Source organism: Mirounga angustirostris, unplaced genomic scaffold (genome assembly GCF_029215605.1).
Source record: "Mirounga angustirostris isolate CCGP_5_RB_7025 unplaced genomic scaffold, mMirAng1.0.hap1 SCAF_17, whole genome shotgun sequence".
Taxonomy (NCBI): Eukaryota; Metazoa; Chordata; class Mammalia; order Carnivora; family Phocidae; genus Mirounga; species Mirounga angustirostris.
Window position 1 is genome coordinate 50786980 of NW_026991725.1, and position 27844 is coordinate 50814823.

The following is a 27844-nucleotide window of genomic DNA, read 5'->3' on the forward strand; positions in this document are numbered from 1 at the left end:
TCATTTTATGTCATATTTGCGTTATGTGTTTTGAAACTATGTTATTAGGTGCACACACATTTAAAATTAGTATATCTTCCTAGTGGACTGACCTTTTTCTTATTATTAAATACACTACTTTATTTCTAAAAATGGCTCTTGCTTTAAAGTCAATTTTGTAGAGTAGTGTGGCTATTCCACATTAATTTAGTCAGTATCTTCATGCTATATTGTTTCCAATTCCTTCCAATACCTTTAAAGAGGTATATCTCCTATAGGCAACATCTATTTGGATTTTTTAAATCTAGTCTAATAATCATAGTCTTTTAATTAAAATATTTAGTTCATTTATATTTGATGTTATTTTATATAATATATATTAGGATTAAACCTACTTTATACTATTTGTTTTCAGTATGTTCTACCTATTCTATGTTTCCTTTCCTCTCATTTTTTGTATTCTAATTACTTTTTATTTTATTTTCTCCCTCTTTTAGCCTACATCTTTTTATGTTCATCTAATGGTTACCAAATGCATCATTTCATCTCTTTTTCTTTTATAAATTAGTACTTTATCAGTTGCCATATAATGCAAAGGTCTTATAACAATTTACATCCCTCCAATTTTAGTCTATTTTTTAATTCAATATATATTGAAAACCTATAATACACTAATATTTTTGTCTTAGTCAACATTTATTTTTAAGATTTTATTTATTTGAGAGAGAGAGAGTGAGCAGGAGGGAGAGTGAGCAGGGGGGAGGAGCAGAAGGAGAGGGAGAAGCAGGCTCCATGCTGAGCATGGAGTCTGATGTAGGCTTCGATCCCAGGACCCTGGGATTATGCCCTGAGCCGAAGGCAGACACTTAACTGCCTGAGCCACCCAGGCACTCCAAGTCAACATTTATTTAGATTTACTCACATATTACTCTTCCCATTGCTCATATTCCTGTTGTATTTCTGATTCTTCCATTTGGAATCATTTTCATTCTGTCTGAAGAACTCCTTTAGTATTTAGTGTAGTTTCTATCAGCTAGAAAATAATCTCTCAGTTTTTATTTAACTGAAAATGTATTTCTTATTTTTTAAAAGAATTTTGGGAGGGGTATTAGAATTCTAGGTTGGCAGCTATTTCAGCATTTTGAAGGTATCCTTCTACTGTCCCCTGGCTTCCATTGTTTCTGTTGATAAATTATCCTCAATTCTTACTGTCCCTTTGACAGTACATGTATTTTTTTTTTACTTGCCAGCTTTTAAGATTTTCTGTTTGTCTTTGATTTTCAAAAATGTCACTATTATGCCCAAGATGTCTAAGTGCTATTTTTTGTATTTATTGTGCTTAGTGTTTATATCACTTCAGAATCTGGTTTGATGTCTTATCTTTTCAGTTGTATTTTTTTTTCCAGTTTTAGAGAAGTCCCAGTCAATATCTTTTCAAATGTTGCTTCCGATTCTCTCTCTTCCTCTTCTAGTATTTTAATACATGTGTATGAGAACTTTTCACTGTGTCTCATATGTCCCTTATGCTCTTTCTTTTTCTTTGTTTGTGATTCAATCTGAATATTTTGTGCTACTCTCTCTTCCTATAAACTAATTCTATTTTCAGCTCTGTCTATTCTGCTATTAACCCCGTTGATAAGTTCTTAATGTCAGTCAGTAACTGTAATTTGGGGTAATTTTTAATTTGAGAATTTCCATTTGATTCATTTTTGAAGACTCCAATTCTTCGATGAAATTCTTTATATGATGTCCTCTAATGTCTTGGTCATATTAATGATAGTTTTGTTAAAGTTTGTGTCTGATAATTCCAATACCTAGATCTTCTATGGGTCAGTTTTTTCTTGATTTGGTGGTATCTCCTGGTATTCCCAGTAATTTTTGTTTTATTTCCAGACATTAGGAGTTTTAAAATGTGCAGATAATTTGAGGGTTTAGATGATGATGCTGTTTTCCTTCAGAGATTACATATTTCTGCTTCTGCTTCTGCCAAGCAGTTACCGGGGATTGAGGAGATTGAAGTTGGGCTCCAGTTTCTGTGAGGACAGAATGATTTGTGATTCATTCATACTCCTAGTGTATTTGAGGGGTCCCATGGGGTTTTCACCATGACCCCCTTCTTGGTAATCCCTGAACTTCAATTTTCATCCTTCCTACCCTTGAGAGTTTGCTCACATCGAGGCACCTGGGTGGCTCAGTCATTAAGCGTCTGCCTTCGGCTCAGGTCATGATCCCAGGGTCCTGGGATCGAGCCCCACATTGGGCTCCTTGCTCAGCAGGAAACCTGCTTCTCCCTTTCCCACCCCACCTACCCCCCACCCCTGCTTGTGTTCCCTCTCTCGCTGTCTCTCTCTCTCTCTCTGTCAAAATAAATAAATAAAATCTTTTTTAAAAAAAATTTGCTCAGCATCTTAACCTGTCAGTTGTCTCTCTGTCTTTTCAGTTTCTGAACCTATAAGCCATTACTTGTGAATTGGCAAGTGTCCAAAGGAAAAAAAGAAATAGTGCTAGATTTGGGGTTCATTTTCTTCCTTTTCTTCTCTCTAGTAATTTAGCCCTTTGAGTCCTCGCTGCCTTGGTAACTCCGTAATGCCTCTAGAAAGATGAAGCTTTAAAGATAATTTTCCTGGGGAGCCTGAATGGCTGTGAGTTAAGCATCTGCCTTCAGCTCAGGTCATGATCCCATGGTCCTGGGATTGAGCCCTGCATTGGGCAAGTCTGCTTCTCCCTCTCCCTCTGCTGCTCCCCCTGCTTGGTCTCTCTCTCTCTGCCCACCCCCCGTCAAATAAATAAATAAAATCTTTTAAAAAATAAAGATAATTTTCCTGTCTTTTGTAGTTGACTTCAGTGGATTGGTTTGTGATCCAGTATCCTGCCACTACCAAAAGCAGAAATCTTGATGGAGGTTCTTGCTATGTTATAGTAATTGAAGGATTCAGTATTAGTCCATTCATTCTTTCAGTGAGCACTCATTGAGAATCTAGTTTATGTCAGGCACCATGCTAGATGCCAATAATACAATGATAAAAATAAACCACACCCAAAATGAAGCCTGTCAATTTCCCTGCCTTTGAGACACTCATCATGAACTGGAAGAAATGAACCTGTACAAAGAAGAACGATTTTAGAATCAAATAGATGTATATATAAAGCGTTAAGTGGGGGCACATCAGAGGGTATGCTGTTGGGCAGAGAGGGAGTTGCCATGGAAGACTTCAAGAAAGAGATAACCCTTTAATTGGTCTTGAAATATGAGCATAGCAAGAAAAGCAAAAGGCATGAAGGCACAGAAAATATGCAGCATCATAAAATAATTTTAATTTGGTGAAACTGAAATCTAGATTTTATGGGAAGTGGTGATAAGAGTGATCATGAGGAACTAGACTGGTAGTCCTATTACAACCAGAACTTTATGCCATGCTCATGAGTCAAAGCATTATTCCATTGGTGATGAGGAATAATTAAATGGCCCCTTTCCCTCTATGATAAAAAAGAAAGCAACACAGGTTTAGAGGAGTTTGAAGTTATAAGACCTGTTGAGGTCATTGAGAGACTCTAATCTTGGTGGTCTCCATTTTTCAATGAAAAAGAAGGCTAAGACATTGACTAATAGTAACAGAGAGAGGTGAGGTGACAGAAAAAATTTAAAAGAATAGTAAATATTTGGAATAATCCCTATGGTGTATGGAAGGAGAACCTACTAGAAATAAATAAATGGATTGCTGACCTGCAAAAGTTAGCTATCGTCATTCCAACCCTTTGTCATCGTTCTGATTTTACATAAACAATTGTCCCCTGGACTGGTTTTCAAGTTGGCACTTAGGGAATTGAAATATAGCAGAGAAGCTACCTCTCTCCTCACTGTGGTTATTTGGAATGTAATGGTCAAAATTTCAGGCTCTAATGTCAGGCAGACCTAGTTTCAAAACCTTGTGGTTTTGTACTAAGACCGCATACTATATATATGACATTAGGCATAATTCCTGTCTTTCTGAATCCCAATGTCCACACTGTACAAAATGGATACAGTAAAAATTATTTTGTAGGATCATCATGGTGGTTAAATGAGTTTTATCTGACAAAGCTTCTAGCCCAGTACCTGTCACATAACTGGTTCAATAAATTACAGCTGTTGTAGTTTTAAATTGTTGTTCACATGATATTTTCTCTATTCTCTTTAAAGGGCATTCTCTTCTCCTCAGTAGAATGTGTAAAATCCACACAGGACCTAGTAAAGCTCTATCTGCATGAATCAAATCGGGTTTATCGGGATAAGATGGTGGAAGAAAAGGACTTTGATCTTTTTGATAAAATCCAGACAGAAGTGGTCAAGAAAATTTTTGACGTGAGTATTGCCTTGCAAAAAATTCTTTTACATTTGAAAAATAATAATTATGCAGATAATCACCCAAATGATAAAATCTAGCTCATAAATTGGGGGGGGAAATCATAGATTGATAGGGAAAGAAATCTATCATTATTTTGCTGAGGTGAAAAATGCTAGGGCAACAAAAGGCACAAATTAATCATAGAATGTCAGTGTTGAAAAGGTCTATGGGGATCATCTGATCCAATTCCTCATCATATACTGATTCCTCTCAATAGCATTTCCCAGATTGGTCATCCCAGTGGATGCTCCAGCATCCTTGAAGATGGCCAGTCTCATCTTTCCAAAGGGTGCCATTTTGGAGCTGCTAATGCCTGGGAATTTGGAACAATTCTGAAATTTGGAGCCTTTAGAACAATTTTAAAGGCTGGAACTTTTTTCTAATAATGATCTAAAATTTATTTCCCTGTCCATGAATTTTAGGTCTACATGAAAAACTTTCAAATATTTTAAGATCATTTGTCTTGTCCTTACTGAGTCTTCTCTCCTCCAGACCAAATAGCCTGTGTTCTTTTAGCCACTTCTGACACGGCTTGTTTTCAAACCCAGAGAAATTTGCCTTCATCTTGATTACTTTTCCATCAGGTCCCCCCTCCGAAATCATGGTGTCTGACTTTCATCACACAACCCAACTGAGGTCTGGCCAAAAGCAAGATCATCACTCCCTCTTATACACTATGATTTTGTTACTCCACTAACTAGTTGCACTACAATACACTCTTTGGAAAGAAGATATCCATGATAAATTGAGAAGTACTTCATATTCTTTCCCTCTCTTGGAAATTCACAGTGCTTTTAGCACATTAAAGCCCTAAAATTCTTAAATAACCCTGATTCATTTATCATTTCCCAAATGTATGAGACCCTAAAACTCTTTTCCTTTCATAAAACCTGTTAATAATTTGCAGAATGAATACTGCGTAGAATATGCCTTGGGAAGCACACATTAACACAGCCTAAGATCATACTACACTTCTAGTGTCAAAATTACCCCACAACTAACACTGAGCCTTCTAAAAGGTGACCAGATCTGCATATTTTCCACACATACTGCTTGTCCTCTCTTGAGCTTAGAAATAATCAAAACTTGTATTTAAATGTACCATGTTGTCCCTAAGCTCACCTAGGTCTAGCACCAGATTTTTTCCTGATACCATCCCGGATCTACCTCTGAAGATACTTACAGTTCATCCCAACCTACATGATAGGACAGCATTTTTTCTTAAAGATTTATTTATTTCAGAGACAGAGAGAGAGAGCACAAGCGGGAGGGGCAGAGGGGGAGAGAGAGAGAGAGAGAGAGAGAATCCCAAGCAGACTCCACACTGAGCACAGAGCCCCAGGTGGGGGCTCGATCTCACAACCTCGAGATCATGTCCTGAGCCGAAACCAAGAGCCAGACGCCCAACTGACTGCGCCACCCAGCCACCCCTTAGACAGCATTTTTAAGTAACTTATCTCTTTTTTTTTTTTTTTTCTTTTTTTTTCTTCCCGCGGAGCAGGGAGCCCGATGTGGGCCTCGATCCCAGGACCCTGGGATCGTGACCTGAGCTGAAGGCAGACGCTTAACGACTGAGTCAGTTGGCTTTTTACTAGTATGAACACCCTGAAATTCCCCCACTTATCATTTTTCTATGTCCCAATATTCAGTACTCTCACATCTTAGGTGCCTCTCTGAGCACTGTAGCATTTGCCAACTCATGTATTCATTGTTAGCTCTGCAAACAAGCCTTGACTCTCTTTTCCCATTGATTTGAGCTGGCACTTCAGAGTACCAATATTCAGCCTTTGAAATAGAGGTTCCCATGTAGGTCTGTATCCTAAGAACACATTCTTTAGATCATAGACCGAGATATAATTAATACTGCCGTCATCCTTCCCCAACAACATTTGAAATGCCAGCCAGAAGTACCTTTGGCTGCATCAGATCTTGACAGCGGTATTAAAGAAAAGTTGCCACGTTTCTACCAAGGAAGTGATACAGTCCTGTTTCTACCAGTGAAATCTTAAAGTTCTCCGAGAAATGGTCCTTGTGTGATGTGGTGTTGCTATTAAGAAATCTTTGAATCACCAGGCGAGTTGATTTTCTCTCTCCCTCCGGAATAGCCTGACTCTGATCATAACATCGGAGACACATTGTTTTGTTCATCAAAGAGTCTTTGTAGACCAGCCTTTTCAGAACTGTACTTCAGTCATTCCTCTGCTAGATCATTAGTGTAAATTGACTTCCAGCAGGACCAATTCCCAGTATATTAGCCATTTTCAAACTGGGTAAATGGGTTCCCACATCACTTCCCCAAGTGCCTTCTGCAGCGAGCAAGAATGGCTCTCTTGCCTTGCATTAAACATTTACTGTTCATGTGTGGCAAAGCCAGAATAGTTTAAAGGCTTTCCATGGCCCTGAAATCACCTTCAAAGTATAATAACTCTTTGATATTTAACTCTTTCCATTTCATTCTTATAAACCAGGCAGCAGTCCTGGTTTCTCTGTAGATGAGACTATCATCCTCACTTCCCCTCCATTAGATTTGATGACTCTTATCCCTTGGGCTTACAAAGCTAACCCTACAGTAGTGACTCATTCCCGGGGTAACGTCCCTGCTGATAAAGAGCATGCAGGTTTCCTCTTTCCCAGGTGCTTCTCCCAGTCAGAACTTTGGAAGAAAAAAATGGCAGGTGGGGACAGTTGCTCATACTCATATAAATTCCCACTTAGGTACTAGAAAGCATGTTCTTTCTTGGACTTACTTCCCCTACCACCTTTCTTCCTTTTGAAGTCTCTAGGATTTGGGTTTTGATAAGTAAGTAGTTCCTTTCTAAATTAAAATGATTAGCTGCCTCTTTGATACTTAGAGGTACATTGGGAGTAAAGAGACACAGACATGCTGTCTTTTAAATTAATTGAGTTGTGCTCGGTTTTTGTTAAACATGGTAAGGTCTGCCCTGTGGGCAAGAATTAACACACAATCAGCTCCTATCTTTATGAAAATTTCATATATAGGAGGCTCTCCTGTGAACATTTTCGGATTATCAGGATCCTCATAAACAAACCAGTCATCTAAGGATGGCTCATGATGCATTTTTTTTAGAAACCAAGTTCTCTGGGCTGAGCCAATGAAGTTGGGGCTGGAAACCTCCAGTGTGCTGTCTCATAGGAAAGAGGAAAGGATGTTTTATGATGCTGCTGTGGACTGGGAAGCAAGACCTGTTGGAACAAATGTGGGGGAGATGAGGGCACTGGGGCATGGACCCCTTTACCCAGCAGTGATGGAAGAGCCCCTGCTTAGGGAAATCTATCCATGTGTCCCCATCCACTCCTCTGCCCAGACATGGACTCTTACTGTGCATATGGGACGGGTACCTTCCACCTTCCATTTCGCATCCTCAGCCCACAGGGAATAATAAACATCACCCATGACTTCATGGAGCTGGTAAATGAATGTTAAACTTCTACTTCATAAGAGCTGCTCAGGAGAAAGGAAGTGGTGGAAGCAGCACTGATAACTAATTTGCAGGAAGTGTCCAGAGAGAAAAAGCAAATGAGGGCTCTCTACTCTGTGGAACCAGAACCGAGTCGGTAAAGGGCGTCCTTACGCTTATGTTCCACCACCAGGATATTGATGAGACTGTGGAGCAGACCCGAAGCCTGAACATGTACTGCCATTTTGCCAGTGGGATCGGTGAGCCCAAGTACATGCCCGTCCAGTCGTGGGAGCTTCTGACCCAGACTCTGGTGGAAGCCCTGGAGAACCACAATGAAGTCAACACAGTGATGGACCTGGTTCTCTTTGAGGACGCCATGCGCCACGTGTAAGTGTACTGCTCTTCCTGCCTTTCCTCACTTGTCTCTTCTTCCCAATGTCAGACGCCTCCTTTGGGCATTTGAGGACACCTTGATCAAACCAGGAAAGCAGCTCTGCTTCTGTCATGGAGGTCAAGATGGTGGCTGGTAGAGCAGTGGCCGCGGCATCCTCCACCGGCCCTGGGAGGCAGCAGGATGCCGAACTCGGGCAGAACTGGATTTATTTCCTTGTCTGTCATTTATGATCCCTAGGCAGGACCACGGTGACACCAAGGGAAAATTTGAGATCGTAAAAGAGGCACCAGAACAGCTCAGGACCCATGTTCCCACCCCATACGAGTCTGAGGGCCAACTTTAAAATAATGAGATGGAAGATTTTTCTTTAAATGCTCACATATTTCAAAAATTAAATACCCTCGTAAGTGTTGTTGCTGTCAATGGAATCAGTGAGAGTAGTCACCAAGCCTCCTGGATGATGTATACTTACACCAAATTCTGTCCCTCTGATGGCTCTTTACTGAGTCACATCCCACCTTCCAGAATCTTTCCACCCTGTCCCCTGGTACCTGTGGACCTCAGCAGCAAAACCCACTTCATCTTCAGCTTCTCGGAACTTCCCCTCATTGATGATTCTAAGTGAAACCTCACTGACCCCTGAGTTGAGGAAAGCTCTTTTTTCCTCCCCCATTCTATGTACTCCAGGCCCTAGAGAGAGCTAAGGACCCTCCTCCTCTCCCACCTCATTTCAGTGGCCCATTTAAACCATTTCCCCCTTTATCCTTCACAAACCCCAGTTCCTCAAAAGCACAAGTAACTAGACTTTCATACTTATTACCTCGCCTTCTTACTGCCATCTGCTGACATCCAGTCCCTCCCCAACACTTACCAATGACCTGGGTACTTGGGCCAACTTCCCTCCTTGACCACATCGTTCTTTCCGGCTGGCATCTGTGTATCACCTAGTCTTTCTGCCCCTTGGCCTCATTAGCTCCAATCCCCCCTTAGCCACTCGCTCCCGTGTTCCTACCTCAGAACTTCCGTCATCACCAATGAATCCGTCTCCACAATCTCCATTTCAAACAGCCTACTCTCTGAACTGTACCTCCTACCCTTCCACTCACCTGCTGTGGTTTTTATTCCAGGGAATTCCTTCTTGACCCAGTCTTACTGAGATATAATTGGCATCTAACATTGCATTAATTTAAGGTGTACAACATCGTGGTCTGACATATGTGTAGAATACAAAACGATTACCACAATAAGATTAACAGTCATTCACAAGTTACAATTTTGTTTCCTCTTGATGAGGACTTTTAAGATCTGTTTTCTTGGCAACTTGCATATGTACGATATGGCATTGTTAACTCTAGTCATCGTGTTATACTTGACCTCCCCAGAACTCATTTATCTTATGCCTGGGATTTTGTACCTTTTGATCACCTTCCCCTAATTCCTCACCCCCATCCCACCACCTCTGGCAACCACAAATCTGATCTCTGTTTCTATATGTCTGTTTTGTTGTGTGGGTTTTTGTTTTGTTTTGTTTTGTTTTTTTGTTTTGGATTCCACATATAAGTAGGATCCTGTGGTATTTGTCTTTCTCTGTCTGACTTCTCTCACTTCAAGATCCTTCCACGTTGCCCCAAATAAAAATAGTCCAGTTATTCTTCAGCTTCATCAAGACTTCATTTCATGGAGCCAACCACTTTCTCAGACTCCTTTGCCCCCTGCCTACCATGTCTTTACTGTCCTCAACCACCATAAGCTCCATTATCCTGGTGCAAGCTCCCTAACTTTCCTGGCATTATGTCCATGTGAAAAAAACCCATCCTAGGTAAACCCCACTGTCTCATTCCACACCTGCTCCCGAGCATCTGAAGATTATTGTGAAAAAACCACCACCATTTAGGCTTGGTGTGTTTCAGATTTTCAGCCACACATATCACATGGGCCCTTGACCTTGCTAGAAACACACCTCCCCTACCCTGGGCAGTTTGCTCTCTTGCCCTGCCTGTGATGATTGCATCCCACATTTTCCTTCTCTTCTCAAGATCCTAGCATCCCTCCCCTCTCTCTGTTCCCAGTTAATGAGCACATCTCTTCCTTCACTGAGATAATGAAAGCAGCCAGAAGAGAATTCTCTCATTTCCCTGCCATCAAATCTAATAGCCCACCTGCATCCCACCCACAAATTGTGCCTTCTCTACTATTTCAGTAAATGAACCATCCCTGTTCCTATCAAAGGTCAGTCCTTCCATGTGCATCCTGGATCCCATCTCTTAGCACCTTCTTAGTGACTTGACTCCTTCCTAAAATTAAATTATTCCTTCTCCCTCCCTCCTCCTCCTCCTCACTTTTCCCCTCTTGTGCCATCATCATTAATTCAGTAATTTCTGGGTCATGTGCATCTACATACAAACATGCCACATTATCATTATAAAAAATAATAAACTATTCCTTCACTCTTACATCTCCTTCCATCTCCACCATTTTTTTATTTTTATTTTTTTGCTCCTGTTCACAACAAAACTCATCAAAATGGTCGTCTATACTTGTTATACTTTCTCACTTCTCATTCTCTTCTGGATCCATTTCTTACCAATTGAACAAAGAAGCTCTTATCCAGTCACCACAGAGCCCCCTCTTGCTGAAGTCATTTGTCACTGCTGGGTCCTCACCTTATATAACTTGACTGCCCTGCTGCATTTGTCATGATTAATCTATTTGTTTACATCCATCTATCCATCCACCCACCCATCCATCTATCCATCCATCTATCCATCTATCCATCTATCCACCGCCCATCTATCCATCTATCCACCCGCCCATCTATCCATCCATCCACCCACCCATCCATCCATCCATCCACCCACTCATCCATCCATCCACCCACTCATCCATCCATCCAGCCACCCACCGTCTATCCACCCATCCATCCATCCAACACGTATCCATGGATTAGGCATACTGTGAGTGCAAGGATCTTTTTTTTATTCACTGCTAGATCTCTAATACCTAGGACAGTGTCTGGAACATGGCAGGTACTCAACAAAAATTCTTAGCATCTCATTTAGGGTAAATGACGTAGAGGAAAAACAGAGAAGGAAAGGGGATACAGAGTGCTAGTGGAGGGTGGGGAGGGTGTTGATTGCAATTTTAAATAAGGTGGTCAGGAAGACCTCTCCGGAAAGGCAGCATTTGACGTGATACGTAGGAGCTACCCTGAACACAGAACTCACCATGGACCTGGTGCGTAGAGCTTTGCATACATCACTTCATTTAGTCTTCACAAAAACCCTGAAGAGAGTAAGGTCTGCTCTTATCCCTGTGTATTACACATGAGGAGGCTACCACCCAGAGAGATGGGAGAAGCTGCCTAGCGCCCTGCACCCCAGAAACTGAGAAGCCAAAGCTTACACTAACGCACTGTGACTCCAGCGCGTTTGCTCTTGGCCATCACACTGTGATGCTTCCTCATCTGCATTTCTGTCTCTCCTGATCCATTGCGAGCTCCTTGTGCGCAGACTCGGTCTTGCCCACTGCTGAATCCCCAAAACCTTGGACGGCATCTGGTGCATAGTCAGTGGCCAGGACCAGGTTTTGGGACACCCATTCCCGAACCTCGGGAAGTTCAGTGAGCATTTCCCCCTCTTTAACAGCTATCAGAGCCTGCATCATAGTCTTGGAATTGAGACAAATCTCTGTCCTTTCAAGGTAAATTTAATTTGGGAGAAGAGCAAGTGATTCAGTCAGTGCGGTTTCCAACATGGGTGATCAAACTGACTAATACTGGTTTTTAGAAAAAAATAAGGCTATGAAAACTGGCTTTTCTCTTGAGGCTCCTTAAGAGGCTCTGAAGATGGTTTCCAGAGAGAAGCCTGAGCTGCATTAGCAATGGCAAAATAACTGGAATAATGAACTACCTCAAGGGAGGCAGTTCTCAAGATTAAAGTATATTTGGACGTATAATTTCATGTACATTTGTTTAAAAACATCAATCAATGTCCCATGACATGGTCTTTGTACTGCCCTCCGCTCCCCGGGGCTCCTCGGACCTCTGCTCGCTCTACCAGCCACAGAGAGCAGAAGCACCCCACCTTGTTCCAGAGAGTGGAATGACAACCAACCGTGAGAAACACAGCTAACCTAAGAGAGAAGATTCGCAGCCGGGAATGCAGTGCCCGAGGCAGAGGGGTTTGGGCTCTCTCCAGGAAGGTCCCGACTTCTGATACCCAAGGTGGGAGCAGGGTGAGGCTGAGCAGGGTGGAGGCTCTAGCACTCCCCAGGAACACGCAGAGCTGGTCGAGGGGTGAGGGAAGGGCGTCTGTTCATAGGTGCGATGAGGCGTATGCGCATTTTGATGTTATCATCTGGCTCATTGTTCTTACTACTTGAGCTCTTACTGGTCTCTCCGGTCGGATTCCCCGACGCCTTTCCCAAGCTCTGCTGCTAATTCTCTTTTTTTTTAATTCTTATGTTAATCCCCATACATTACATCATTAGTTTTAGATGAAGTGTTCCATGATTCATTGTTTGTGCATAACACCCAGTGCTCCATGCAGAATGTGCCCTCCTCAATACCCACCACCAGGCTAACCCATCCTCCCACCCCCCTCCCCTCTAGAACCCTGTTTGTTTTTCAGAGTCCATTGTCTCTCATGGTTCGTCTCCCCCTCCGATTTCCCCCGCTTCATTCTTCCCCTCCCGCTACCTTCTTCTTCTTCTTCTTCTTTTTTTTTTCTTAACATATATTGCATTATTTGTTTCAGAGGTACAGATCTGAGATTCAACAGTCTTGCACAATTCACAGCGCTTACCAGAGCACATACCCTCCCCAGTGTCTATCACCCAGTCACCCCATCCCTCCCACCCCACCCCCCACTCCAGCAACCCCCAGTTTGTTTCCTGCAATTAAGAATTCCTCATATCAGTGAGATCATATGATACATGTCTTTCTCTGTTTGACTTATTTCACTCAACATAATACCCTCCAGTTCCATCCACGTCGTTGCAAATGGCAAGATCTCATTCCTTTTGATGGCTGCATAATATTCCATTGTATATATATACCACTTCTTCTTTATCCATTCATCTGTCGATGGACATCTTGGCTCTTTCCATAGCTTGGCTATTGTGGACATTGCTGCTATAAACATCGGGGTGCACATACCCTTTCGGATCCCTACTTTTGTATCTTTGGGGTAAATACCCAGTAGTGCAATTGCTGGATCATACGGTTCTGCTGCTAATTCCTACCGCCCTTTTCTGTTGAACCTGACCACAGAGAGCCACGTAGTGAGTTACGGGCACATGTTCTAGAGACAGAGCCAGATCCACATTCAAATCCTGGTTCTAGGGATTCTCTAATTAGCTGCGGTGTTCAGCAAAGGACGCTGAACTTCCGTGAGCTTCAGTTTCCTCCTCTGCGAAGTGAGGGTAGTGAGAATGTCTGTGTCGGAGGGTTATTGCAACTGGTGTGTCCAGTGCTTTGTGCTTAACAAGCAGTCCGTAGATGCTAGGCTTTTTCTTTGTGCTGTTCTGTCCTTAGTGTTACCACTGTGCCCTCCCACTGACTATCTTCACCGTTTCAGCAGATTCTTGGTCTGCATTTCCTTAAAGCTTCACACCAAGTCTTTTCCACTGCTTTTGGCATAATCTTTATTTTTTTCTGGGTTTATTGGCTCCCACAGAGATTGTTCTGCCTCTTTTTCTTTCTCTTAGCATCACTTAACGAAAAAGATTCTCTTGTGCCCCTTCCTTTGTGTATCTTATCCATTCTCTAGGATGTCTAAGGCGTGCGTGTGTGCACGTGTGTGTGCACACACGTGTGCATATGCGTGTGTGTGCATGCAGACATGTGCGTGTAGCCTTCAATAAGCCCGCTTCCTCCAGCTGTGGTACATCTTCAGCTTTTGTTTTTAATCTCGCAGAAATTCAGTAATGAGCTTAACTTAGACCGCACTGGTTTTCTCGCCCAGGAGCCTTTCAGAATATTGATCTTCTTTTTTAAATGTTGTAATTTGAATGCAGAGTCCTTTGCCCTCATCAGAGGTTGTTAATGAATCCCCAGCTGGAGTCTAATGCTGACAGCTGCAGTCTGAACCATTCTTCTCTGGAAACTTCAGAACTAATGATGCATTTCTCATTTAGATATTGAATAGCAGGGACCATGCTAAGCTAAATTCAGGCCTTCCAGAATAGAGGGAGTATGGGGCGGCCCAGAGAACCCAGGTGGACTTCTCCTCCAAAGAGAGGGCCTGGATATCTTAGCACCTCAGTTTCTCTTTTATCCTTGGAGTCAGGCACCCTCTAATACAGACACGAAGCAGATGCGTCCTTGCCCCTCACATAATGTATGATTGCGTACATCCCTCCAGATGTGACACTGACGTAAGGTATGTGTTCTGTTTCAGTTTAACCAAAATTTACCGAATACCCTCAATGTGCGAGGACTGTAGAGGATACAAGATGAGTACACACTCTTCCAGTGCCTCAAAACTAGGATTTAATAAGGGGGCCAGAGAATTGTAAATCTATCTGATACAAGACAGAGTAGAAACATCCCAATTAAATAATTATAAAGGGGAAAAGCAAAATCGCAAAAGAACTAAGTGTAGGTCAATAAATAACTCCTAAACACTTGGGGGAATTAATTTTCACTACAAAAAGTTAGTGACTTAACAATTTTAAATCCAGAAAGCTAAAATTTTCTGCACATCCAAAAGCACATTGAAATGAAAAGGTAAAAGTGACAAATTGGAGGGATGTTTCAGAACATACCTAAAGGGGTCTTACAAATCTAGAACTCTTCAATTAAGAAGCGGGCACTCGGGGCACCGGGCTGGCTCGGTCAGAGGAGCATGCAACTCTTGATCTTGGGGTCGTGAGTTCAAGCCCCACATTGAGTATAGTGATTACTTAAATAAATAAAACTTTAAAAAAAGAAGTGGGCCATGGACATGAAAAGGAAATTCACAAAACAAAAAATATATAATGATTAATAAGAAAAATGTTTAATTCCATAGATATCAAAGAATAAAAATTTAAATCATAGTGTCAACCATTCAATTGGCAAAGATTTAAAAATACATGTATAAGACCCAGTGTCAACAAGAGTGGGGGCCAGACTCTTCCTACCTGCTGGCAGGTGGACATTGTTGGCTTACCTGCCCTCCTGCTGGGGCTTCCTTCTCAGTAGCAAACACATCCCACAGGAGAGAGGAGGCAATGAGGACCCACAAACATCTAGTTTATTGATGCTGATTATGACCCAGTCATCAGTATATGCCAGAAATGTGCAATAGTAAAAAACTCAAGCCACAGAAGGTCAACAGGAGCCCTGTAACCTCATACATGCTCATGCTTTATTGATATGTAAGTCCCACTCATCAAAACTCTCCTGGCCACCCCCTCACTCCCTCCAAATTGGGATTAGCTGGACCTAAGTTGCCCCACCCCTGATGACCCTTACTTAATGTGAATATGATATTTGTCATTATAATATCATTAACACAAGATAAAGACACAGGATTGTAGCCTACGGCGTTCAATCTCAGATGTATGCTGTGCTCTGTTCAGTCAGACTCCCCCTGAGTTCTTGTTCTGCACACTCGTCCAGGTTCAAGTTCACCAACACCTGTTGTTTCGTCCTCCTTTTATCCATTTCCCAAGTTTTCTGACATAACACATTCTAATGAAACTCACATAATCTAACATATTCTCACCCTTCAAAATAATAGATCCACCTTTTGATCAGTTCTACCCAAGAGAACGACAAATTGGTGTCACCATGCTGGGAGGCAGCTTTTCAGTATGTATCAAAAGCCAAAAAAATTTTCTTACTGTTTGACTCAGTGATTTTCTTTTAAGAATCTATCCTGAGGACATGATGAAAGAGAGAAACAAAAAATATTTACGTAGCATTATTTATGACTGGAAAATGTTGGAAACAACCTAAATATCCAGTAGTAGGCTATTGCAGATAAGGTATTTATTCTATTGTTCCACCATTAAAAGCATGACTTAGCAAATACTCAATATACTCAGTATAGGAAAATATTCACAGAATATGGCTAAATGGAAAAGTGATTTCAAAGCGCTGTTTAGTATACAGTGTGAACCCGATTTGACAACAGGGTAGATATATATTGAGCTTTCGGATGTAATAAGTGTATATACCCATAAATATATGCTTATAAACACACAGACTCTAGGAAAAAGTCCAGAAGGGCATATAATTAATGTCAGTGGTGTTTATTGCTATCTAGTATAGAATTGTAGTTTTTCTGTATTTTATGCATTTTGTACAATGAATAGTTATTGTTTTTAAGATGGGGAAAGAAAGGGAATAGAAGTTTTCAAAATAAAGAATGTAGGTACCTTATGTAAGGTATATACATAGCGCTCAGGGGAAAGAAGAATGTGGAGGAGGGTCTATGGACAGGTGGATGGAAGGGCGGCATTTGAGGAAGGCCTGGTGAGTCAGGGGAAGGTGGGTCCTCTGCAGGATGTAGTCTAAGCCCAGGGCCTGGGGATCTTTCATCATTGCTGGGTGGGAATATGGGTACTGAGAGAGGTGAGTAGAGCTAAAAGGGGAAGAATCCAGAAGCCAAACAAGTGGGTGTCTTGTAGGTTGACACCAAGAATCCACATTCATTATAAGGGCATCAACAAGGCCCCCTGTTACTCTGCTGACTTTAATTTTACTTCTTGTCTCTTTAGTGGAACAAACAGTTCTGTTCCTGCTTGTCCTTTAGCCTCCCCTGGATTTTTTTTTTTTCCTACTCTTCTCTTTTTCCTGCCCCCTCCTCTTGCCTGAAAGCACAAGTAGGTGAGGCCGAGGGCTGTGGGAGGTGTGGCAGAGTCAGGCTCAGCTGGGGAGGGGAGGGAGGGTGAGCCCGGGTCCCCTCCAGTCCTTTCTGGCTGCCATGAGCAGAGTCTTCCTCCACCAGAGTTCACCAGAGGTTTTAGTTTAAAGCAAAAAGCAGGAATGACTTCCATCCATTTGGGCAAGAAGGTGAGGCCAGGTTTGGGGACAATGTAACTCATGTTTCCTGCAGCTCAGCCCATGATGGGCCTCCGAAGGGAGTTCCAGTGCTCACTTGGACCGTGGTGCAGGCTCCTCATGGAGGAAAGTCTGATCCAGGCCATGTACCTCTGCTCCTTCCCCTCAGCTGCCACATCAACCGCATCTTGGAGTCCCCCCGGGGAAATGCGCTGTTGGTCGGCGTGGGTGGGAGCGGCAAGCAGAGTCTGACAAGGCTCGCAGCGTTCATCAGCTCCATGGATGTATTCCAGATCACGCTGCGGAAGGGCTACCAGATCCCGGACTTCAAGGTAAGAGCCAGCCCCCTTCCAACCGCCCACAACTCCCTGTCACCCTTCCTTAGCTCTTCACTCACCTTGCTCAGAACCTCCCCATAAGTGACTGGCCATTCCCTTCCTCGCTTTTGGGCTGGTGACACCTGGGGCTCTTTATTTATTAGACTCAGTTCTACATTTGTAAAACCTCAGCTGCTTCAGCTCCATCTGGGTAACCTTGGCTCTCACCAGATCCGAGGCACCTCTCTGTCAAATTTAGCACACAGCTCTCCAGCAGTTCTGGTAGACTTTGAAGGAATTCTGACAGTCTGCCCAAGCTCTGTAAGAAATTCGTATTTTGAAAGACTGTTCCAGTACCCACCAGGTACTGGGAGCTTCAGTGACATTTCCTGGTTCCAGACATTGAGCTCTTAGCAGCTGTGCTGCATGCTCTGGAACGTGGGGAAAGGCATTTAGACAACCTTCAGAGGTCACTTTGCCCTTCTCTTTTGTGCCTGGTTACAACAGAGGCAGGGTCGGGAGTCCTGATGTAATTTCCACCAGAATGCTGCCCTTGCTGTCCTTGGGAGAATTCCAGCCAGCCTAGAGCCAGGCCTGCCCACCTGCCTTCATAATCTCTCAACCAGTGGTGCTCCCTGCGGTTCTGAAAGCACAGCTCAGCCTCTCCGTGACTGGCCGGATCTAAGGTCATACACCAGGTCTTCAGTGGTTCCAAAAAAGAGGAAACAAGTTAGTGCGTGTGAGAAATACACATTTACAGAATGATCTAAGACCGTGGTTCTCAACCTTGGTTATATACTGGAATCCCCTTCAAATACTGTTGATGCCTACATCCCACCCTCCAGAAATTCTGGCTTAACTAGTCTGAGGAATGGCCTGGGCATCAAGACTTTTCAAAGCATCCCCCCAGATGGTTCCAATGAGAGTTGAGAAACATTGTCTTAACTAATTCTGTAAGTGCATAAGGTTGAGAACAGTTGATATTAAAGGAAGTTCATGAACTCTAAAGGGGAATGATATATAGGACATGAAAGAAGCTTTGCTGTAAGGAAATGCATGAGGCTCTTAGAAAATGAGCTTTGAGTGATGTGAGTGAGAAGAGCAAGATCAGGGACTGACAGCTGAGCTTTGTGAGAGGGATGCAGAGATTGAACCAAGATTGACTAAGCTTGGAAAAATTCAGGGCTTGGCATCCTAGCCCAAAACTTCATCCACCTGCAGTTTTGAATGGATATAATTTCCTACCAGATGATTGTGTGTGTGTGTGTGTGTGTGTGTTCCCTAGTATATTTTATTCCAACACAAGGCTTTTGCTGGAGCAAGTCATGAGAACACAAAACAGTGCTAGCATAAGATACATTCATCACCCAGGTCGATAGCCCCAAGTACATGACTCTTCTGTCAAGACCAAGAGCAATTGCTTGCCTTCTGGGGCAGGTCATTCACTTGTATGATGATATAAGTAACACAGATGAACAGGGACTATCTCTGTCCCTTTGGAAAGCTGTTACCTTTTTGCACAAAGGAGGAGCTCCAGAAGCTAGTATAGGATCCACAGTGATTGTATGAATTAAAGATCATCACTGTTTAATTTTACTTGTCCACCTCTACTGCGATTGGGGCCCATTTCCCTACTTGTCAGTACAAGATAGCACTCCTTCCTACTTCCCATTACTGTTTCGCTTTATTTCCCATTAAAGTAGATAAGGAAATGATCCCATTCCTAAAGAGCTGGTTGGGGATCTCTTTCAATAAGGCCATCTTCCCTAAGATCTTTAATACTGATTGTTTCCACAGATGGACCTGGCCGGTTTGTGCCTGAAAGCCGGAGTGAAGAATCTCAGCACGGTGTTTCTCATGACCGATGCCCAAGTGGCTGATGAGAAGTTCCTTGTGCTAATCAATGATCTCTTGGCATCTGGTAAGAAACTCTTTGCTCTTGAGTGTGAATTCACCCTAGAGTCAGAGTCACCCCAAGGTGCTCCAAGGTCCGGAGAGCTAGGTCATAGAAATGAGAGAGAAAACTGATAGAGTAGAGGACTGGTTCATTAAGATCCTTTTAAGGTTAGCACTGTGCCTTATCCTGGCTCCTTTCATTGCAAAACATATAGTAATCTTGGGGCTGCCTGACTGGAACTAGATCTGATTACTGGAAGAAGAACATGTTAAGGGTCTGCTGATCTGCTGAGCCCAGAGAGAAGGTGCTATTCCCTCCCCATATTCAAGACAGAGAAAAACCAGAATGTGTGCAGTATTTCATGTAGATTAGACATTGGCAAGAAGATACACAGAGAATTTGCACACACAGAATTTACACAATAGGGCAAGATTAGGCTGCTGATTTAATGAAGGATTCAGAACCTGATGCAAGCAAAGAAGCAACAAGCGATGTAGAATATCTCAAACGGTTTTCTTTGGTTTCCAAAAAACTTGACAGAGGCTGTCAACCATCCCGTGACACTGTCCATGCAAGATAGGACTTCATTGGAAAGTTCAGTTGTGATACTTTACTATCCTTATTTATTTAGGAATTCAGGAATTATGTCAACCATTCTGGGTAAAAAAAAAAATTATACACACACACATGCATATATATAAACATAACCCAAGATATATATAAATGTATATACCCAAGAATACAGGACAATAGAGTACTTAAATTATGCATTTACAGAAATGGGAGGTGTATATTTTTGCATCTGTAGTCATTAAACATAGAATATGCTTTCCTGGCTCTTAAACCAAATTCGGCATCTGCAAAACTACCTCTTCATCTGGGTTAAGGAAAGAGAGTCAGTTCATGGATGTTCCAGAACAGAATTTCTGCCTCCAGCTTTTCAGCATTTTAGAAAGCCCTGGTATCCACAGTCCATCCCCTGGCTATCTGGCTGAATACTCTTGAGTTTATGAAATCCAGAACCATGATCACAGTATATTTCTCCATAGTCTATCTCATGTCATGTAATATATTCCAGGGTGGTTTCTCCCATGCAATCCTTAGGAATGTCACTCTTCTGAATCATTGTCTGCTTCAAATTTTTGCTCACTTGTACCCCAGGTCATTTTGCCATCACCCAAGAAGAGCCACTGGTCCCTGGTCCTGATCATGTACCAACAGGCTCTGTGTGCAACCTTTGGGTTGCTTCTGTTGAGGACCAGAGTCCCAGGTTCTTTACTGTGCTGTCTCTAAGCCTCACACTGATTTCTACCATAAAATTACCTTATTTACAGAAGTTGACCTTCCTAGCTCTTATTCCTTTTCTCCTCCAATCCAATACATTTTCCCCATTCTAAATACTGTCTTAACATCCCACCACCTTCTTCAACAGTATTTTACCTACAGTGTTGCCTCACCATTTATTATTTTACTAAATAATGAGAGTGGGGCCAACAGCACTCCCACCCTGTACCCTAAAATCTAATTTCTGAAACAATCCAAAAAGGTAAAAATGTGCTTCCAAAAACTAACAGCTTTGGAGATACCAGGCATGTTGCCAGCCTCACCCTGTATTTCGGTTGGCTCCAATCCAGCCAGGTCACCTTCTCCTAAAATAATGTCTGAGACACAGAAGTTGATATACTTTTATGAATTTGAAATTTTATTTCTCAATTAAGTATTATTAATTTTTCATTTAGAAGACAACTTTTTCAAGTGTAAATGAATTTCTGAAGCCCTGCCCAGTGAAAACATAATGCAATCAGCTTGCTCCAAGGTCGTGAAGTTTCAAGTTCACATTTCTCTTTTAAGGCTTCTATATAAAAATAAGATTTACATACACCTGTTAAAATGGAGACGCAATTAAAAGTAATACTTCTCTGATATTCCTCCCTTTGTTCTTAACCACTTTGACAGGGAGAACTAGAGCACATCTTAGTTCTAATTTTCCCTGTCAAATAAATAATTTGCTAGAAATTAATTGACTGCCTGTCCAGAGAGGGCTTCAGGAATTCCTCAGGACCTCCCCACCCCCTTCATTTTTCAATTTTGTGGGGTTGTACAATCACTCCACTCTTGGATAACACAGTGCAGACTATAACACTATGTCAGGCTATCTTGCCATGAACTCATTCCTCTCTAGTCATCTACAAGTCTTATTAGTTTAGAGATACACAGTGAGTGTATTCCACTGATTCAACTCTACCCCCAAAACATTCTCCTCAATGTCCTACTAATCTCATAGGCTCTCCAGTTTCTTCCCACAGTTCTTTAGCTCATTGTTTGACCCCTTGATTTCCTGACACCATTTCCAAAATCAAACCATAATGGTAATTCATGGTTTCAATGGTAAATGCTTGAGTCCCACTTCTTTTTTTTTTTTTTAAGATTTTATTTATTTATTTGAGACAGAGAGAATGAGAGAGATAGAGAGAGCATGAGAGGGAGGAGGGTCAGAGGGAGAAGCAGACTCCCTGCTGAGCAGGGAGCCCGATGCGGGACTCGATCCTGGGACTCCAGAATCATGACCTGAGCCGAAGGCAGTCGCTTAACCAACTGAGCCACCCAGGCGCCCCTTGAGTCCCACTTCTGACACCAAGCAAACATTTCAGAACCTATCATTATGCCAGTTGCATCTCAGTTGGGTTACAGATAGACGGGAAGAAATCCTACACACAAAGTTTAAAAATTAAATAGAGTTCCTAGCTTAATTAGCAAAAGGTAGGTAATAGCATAAGAAGCAAGTTGGCCATACAGATCAGAAACAAAGGAAGCATATCTTTGGGTCCCTTCTCTTGGCTGCCAGAGCCCTTCCTTGGCATCATGTAGCTGCTGGTGAAACTATGCATGAAACGTTGGTCCTTGCTGAATCTGAAAAGTCCAAATTTTGCTATGTCCTTACTGCCCTGTTATAATAATTCCTGGAGAAGGCACACTGGCCATCAAACCCAGGTAATTAAGAAATTCTTACAAAGTGTGTCTCCTCTTAGCTCTTGAACAAAACTCAGAACTAGCAAGTCCCCATCCTAACCTAGAGAGAGGAAATAGAATCATTCCCTAGCTTTCTGGAACAGCACAACTGCCTCCAACTTTCACACATTCCAAAAAGTCCATTTTACTGCAGTCCATGCTAAGAGAACCTTGTCTGTTTCAGGGGTGGTGTCTCTTCCTTTCCAAACTCTGCCAGATTTAATACTTTATTTTATGTTGGGATTTTCCTTCTGCTTTTCAAAAGGCTTAATTGTTCACTCCAAAGTTAACATTTCTCTTCCCCAGCCCAGACTAGATCACTCTCCATTTATTCATATATTCAGATCCACTTATTAAGCTTCCATGTTCCAGTTGGTAGGTGCTATGCTCAAACATGGATATCATACACTCTATGGCATACTGGAATAGTTAATAACCACTTGGGTCCCCCTTGTTATAAAGTCCTATGCCTCTCCATCTCTGAACCAAACTGTCCTTTTATATCTGGGCCAAATCTCCTGTTAGTATATAAAACATGGACAGACCACCTCATCATCAAGGATCTTAAAATGATTAGATCCAGAATTGATATATTAATGGTCTCCATCCATCACATGAAAATCTGGAGTCTGGGGGGCACATGGGTGGCTCAGTTGGTTGAGCAGCCGACTCCCAATTTCAGCTCAGGTCATGATCTCAGGGTTGTGAGATCAAGCCCCACATTGGGCTTTGCACTGAGCATGGAGCCTGCTTGGGATTCTCTCCCTCCCTCTCCCTCTGCCCCTCCCCCCACTCATGTGCACACACACTCTATCTCTCTAAAAAAAAAAGAAAAGGGGGTGCCTGGATAGCTCAGTCAGTTAAGTGTCTGCCTTCAGCTCCGGTCATGATCCCAGGGTCCTGGGATCGAGCCCTATGTCCAGCTCTCTGCTCAATAGGGAGCTTGCTTCTCCCTCTCTCTCTGCCTGCTGTTCCACCTGCTTGTGTGCTCGCTCGCTCTCCCCCACCCCCATCAAATAATAAATAATATTTTTTAAAAATACTAAAAATAAAATTAAATTTTAAACAGAAAAGAAAATCTGGAGTCTGGAAATAGTCATAACAACTTGGAATTGGATTGTTATTCTTCCATGAGACCCAGAACTAGATTTCCTGATGGGCCATCTCTGCTTTACATATGTGGAGATCTGGCCCAATTTCCCTGGAATGAGAAAAGACAAAGTGTGGGGCAAAAGAGAAGCCAGCCAGCATGCACCCGATCTCCTGAGCATACTTGTGGTCTCCACCAGATGTGTCCTCAAACCACAGATGTGGAAATTTAAACCAGAACCTGGTTGGCTCTCCAGCTACCAAACAGAAATGCCAAAGGGTTTGAGTAGTCAGCCTTTCCTTTCCTTCACATGGTGCTGAATTTCCACACAAGTTATTGAGACTATGTCCCTGTGCATTCTCCTTCTAACCTCTCCCTCATCACCTCTACCCAAGAGATAATCAAATGCCACAAATTTTACCCCCTAACCATTTCTGATTCCAAATCATAGCTATCATAGCTACCACTGGTCTTTTCATCTGTTTTTTCAACAAATGTAGACACTTTCTTTAAGATCTATTTATTTATTTGAGAGAGAGGGAGAACATGAGTTGGGGGCAGAGAGGCAGAGGGACAGGGAGAGAAGTCCTCAAGCAGACTCCCCACTAAGCACAGAGCCTGATGCGGGGCTCGATCCCACGATCCTGAGATCATTACTTGAGGCAAAATCAAGAGTCAAATGCTCAACCAACTGAGCCACCCAGATGCCCCAACAAATGTAGACACTTCTTATCTCATCCCCCATCTCCTAGGCAATACCTCCTCTAATCCATTCTCCTCACTGCTTCCAAAGGGTCTTTCTAAAATGCAGTTTCTCCATTGGTTTCTAACTGAATGCAGGAGAAAATCCAAGAAAACACCCTGCCTTTGACCTACTCTATGATCTGGTAATTCCTAACTCCCTGAGATAATCCACTCTACTTGACTTCCTTGACATCCTTACATAATGCCTTTAGAACTTCATGCCCTTCTCCTCCTTTGTCTGGATTAACTTCTACCCATATTGTGAGACTTATCTTGAGCATTCTCTCTCTAGGAAATCTTCACTGATCCACTGTCACTCCTAAGAGTGATCCACAGTCACATCCCTCCACCTTTCTAGACCACTCTGTGGCTGCACACCATTGTACTGAAAGAGCATTGTAAATTTATGAAAGGCAGACATTATGTTGTCTGTTGTCGGTGAATTTTTTTGTTACTAAATAATGTAGGGATACAAGAGGAAAAGGATTAAGTCCCTACTGCCCAGTTTAGGAGACAAAACAATGCTGATAGAATTATAACCCTCCCTCATTCATATTGTCAGCAGTTAACACATCTCTGGTCCCATAATGAGTATTCGGGAGGAATTTGTTGAACTAAGGTGCATGATACCATGAGAATGATGTGCTGTTTTACGTATTAGATCTCACTGTTGCACACATGTTTTGAGATGGCTTTCGAGCATGCAGAGAGAGGGGCACAGATACCGAGACAGCCACCACACTCCCCTCCTTTTTCCCCCTTGAGACCAGAGAAATGTTCTGGAAAAATTGTAGGCCTAGATGGAGCCAGAGCCCTAAGCCAGTGTGACATCAACCGGTTCATGGAGGACCCAACCCTTAGCTCCGTCTGTTTTATAATCAAGCTCCAACTAACAGAGCCATCTGAAACCATCAGGCCCTCCTCCCCCAGAGGAAGGACCTCTTCCTCCAGAGGCCTCTGAAAGTCCCACAGGAGCACAGAGAAGACGATGATTAGTCTGACTTGCAAAGTATTAGGACACGGTAATGCTGGCACAAATTGGAGGCAGAAACAGCATTTCCTGAATTTTGGCCTCAAGAGGAAACTTTGCAAATATTTAAACAGCCTCTGCCTCTGTTCACATCACCCAGTTCCCTCTGGCAGTTCGGTCCCCTGCTTTCAGTGTGACTACCTACATCACACAATAAGTGACAGGGATATTGTCAGGGGAAATTGAAGGAACAAACCTGAAGATGCAGACTTTGCTCCCAAATCAGAGGCACTCTGTTGCACCTGGGGACCTTCTTCTTAAGGGCTCTTGGGACCTAGTGGCAGACAGCAGCATCCTAAGAACACAGAGAAAGTCTCCAAATGGCCTGGTGTTTTCAGCATCAGCACTCAGGGTATCACATAAACCAGGTAGGCATACTTTTTTTTCTATCAAGGGACAGAAAGTGAATATTTTCAGTTTTTTAGACCAGACAGTCTCTGTCATAACTACTCAACTCTGTCGTCATACTGGGAAAACAGCCGTAGACAATACATAAATGAATGATTACAGTGGTGACCAATAAAACTTTGTTTATGGACAATAAAACTTGAATGTCCTGTAATTTTCATGAGTCACTAAGTATTATTTTAATTTTTTTCAACCGTTAAAAATTATAAGAACCACTCTTAGCTTGCAGGCCATGCACACTGAGGCAGCAGGCCAGATTAGCCTATAGACTATAGTTGGGCTCCTCCATCTCAAGCGTGTTATACATAAAACACCAAAAGAACCGGGGCACCTGGGTGGCTCAGTAGGTTAAGCGTCTGCCTTCAGCTCAGGTCATGATCTCAGGGACCTAGGATCGAGCCCCGTGTTGGGCTCCCTGCTCAGTGAGGAGTCTGTTTTGCCCTCTGTCCTTCCCCCTGCTCGTTCTGTCTCTCTCATTCTCTCTCTCTCAAGTAAATAAAGTCTTAAAAAAAAAAAAGAACCTAAGTCCCCCATATTTCAAATAATAGACGAAGAATGCAGACTGTGTTATTACAAATGTTCTAAGACCAAAGGGAATGCAAGTCTTCACGGGAGGGCTCTAACGTGGTAATAGAGAAGGGAACACAGATTATCAGAGATGTTAGGAAGAAAGAAATACAGACCAACATAGGCAGTCAGCTCCTGAAGCCGGATAAGTATGGGTCACGTCAATTCCATCTGAGTGTTGCTCTTTTTAAAACTTCCCTGAACTCCTTAATTCCCAACACATGCTAAATACCATTTCAGGGGCGCCTGGGTGGCTCAGTCGGTTAAGCGTCTGCCTTCAGCTCAGGTCATGATCCCAGAGTCCTGGGATCGAGCCCCACATCGGGCTCCCTGCTCAGCGGGAATCCTGCTTCTCCCTCTCCCACTCCCCCTGCTTGTGTTCCCTCTCTCGCTGTCTCTCTCTCTATGTCAAATAAATAAATAAAATCTTTAAAATAAATACATACATACATACATACATACATACCATCTCATTTTCTTAGAGGAGTTTCCTCTGACCTCTGTTTTTATCAAATGATGCAGAACGGGATTGTTCCATTACTAAGACCTTGGTTTTGACAAGTTATAGCTCAGGGTGTTTTATATGCATGCTCCAAAATATCTTAATGGACCAGCGTTAAATCAAGTTTGTCCAATTAAGGGAAGAAAGTAAATGATCGCTTTCATGATCATCCATTTTTTTCATTTTGACCTTTGAAACGATTAAGTCTAATTAGTATAAAATCCTCACTGAACTCCTGGTTGGGTTAGTGTGGTCAGACTATGAAGGCCAGAGATTTGTTGGAAGTTGGCATGACTTTCCTGCAGATAAAGTACGTCAAGGAAGCACAGCAGCGTCACTGATGGATAAAATCAGAATTCCCATCACTCTGATTAGTTACAGATCATTTGCCAAACCACCCACCTTTGGGGACCTCATCTGAGTCCACAAGGAGGTAATATGGGTAGGGTGGCCCCAGTGGCATCTTCGACCTCCAGCGTTTCTATGATGCTCACATTTCTGTGTTGGTTATGGAGGAAGAAAGAAGCATGTGGGTGTTGGAGAACTTTAAAGGGGAACTTGTATATGATTTCAGGTCCAGATAGCCTCAGGACTCACCTAAAGCCTTGTTGTGGAAATGGGGAAGAGCTTTCCTGAGGCCCATACAATATCCCAGAGTGAACCCCACTCACCTTTACGTCATATCCAGTGTTTTCAGGATTTTAGCTCTACTAGAGTTTCCTTTATTCTTTACCTCCCTCAATGTCTCCTCTCTCTCTCTCTTTCTCTCTCTCTCTCTCTCTCGTGGAGAAGACCTGGTTGTTTAGTATGATCCTCACAACTATCCTTATACCCCATAGCCCATCTCCATGTCTTTATAAGTTTTTCCTCTTCCTCCAAGATGACCATCCTTCCTCCCCAAGACCAACTTCTCCATCTGAGCCAGGAGACCACCTCCTGGTCCCTGATTCAGAACTCTGCTCTGTTTTCTTTTCCCAATTTCTGACTCTCCTTCATAGTTTTCATGCTCTCACCACCCTCACTTACTTTCTTCCCTTGACATTTTTCTGTATTTCTTCACAAACTCTTCTGGACATGCAGAAAGTAATAAAACTCCCATGCTGTTATGCAT

The 27844-nt window shown here is 42.6% G+C and overlaps 1 protein-coding gene across 1 annotated transcript in view; it reads left to right on the plus strand.

Moving 5' to 3' along the window:
• DNAH9 (dynein axonemal heavy chain 9) overlaps positions 1–27844 on the plus strand; it is a 336543-nt gene that overhangs the window by 178628 nt on the left and 130071 nt on the right. The window contains exons 42-45 of the mRNA XM_064583354.1: positions 4160–4321; positions 7977–8173; positions 17339–17501; positions 19284–19407. Of these exons, the coding sequence (XP_064439424.1) occupies positions 4160–4321; positions 7977–8173; positions 17339–17501; positions 19284–19407 (646 nt within the window). The remainder of the gene's footprint in view (positions 1–4159; positions 4322–7976; positions 8174–17338; positions 17502–19283; positions 19408–27844) is intronic.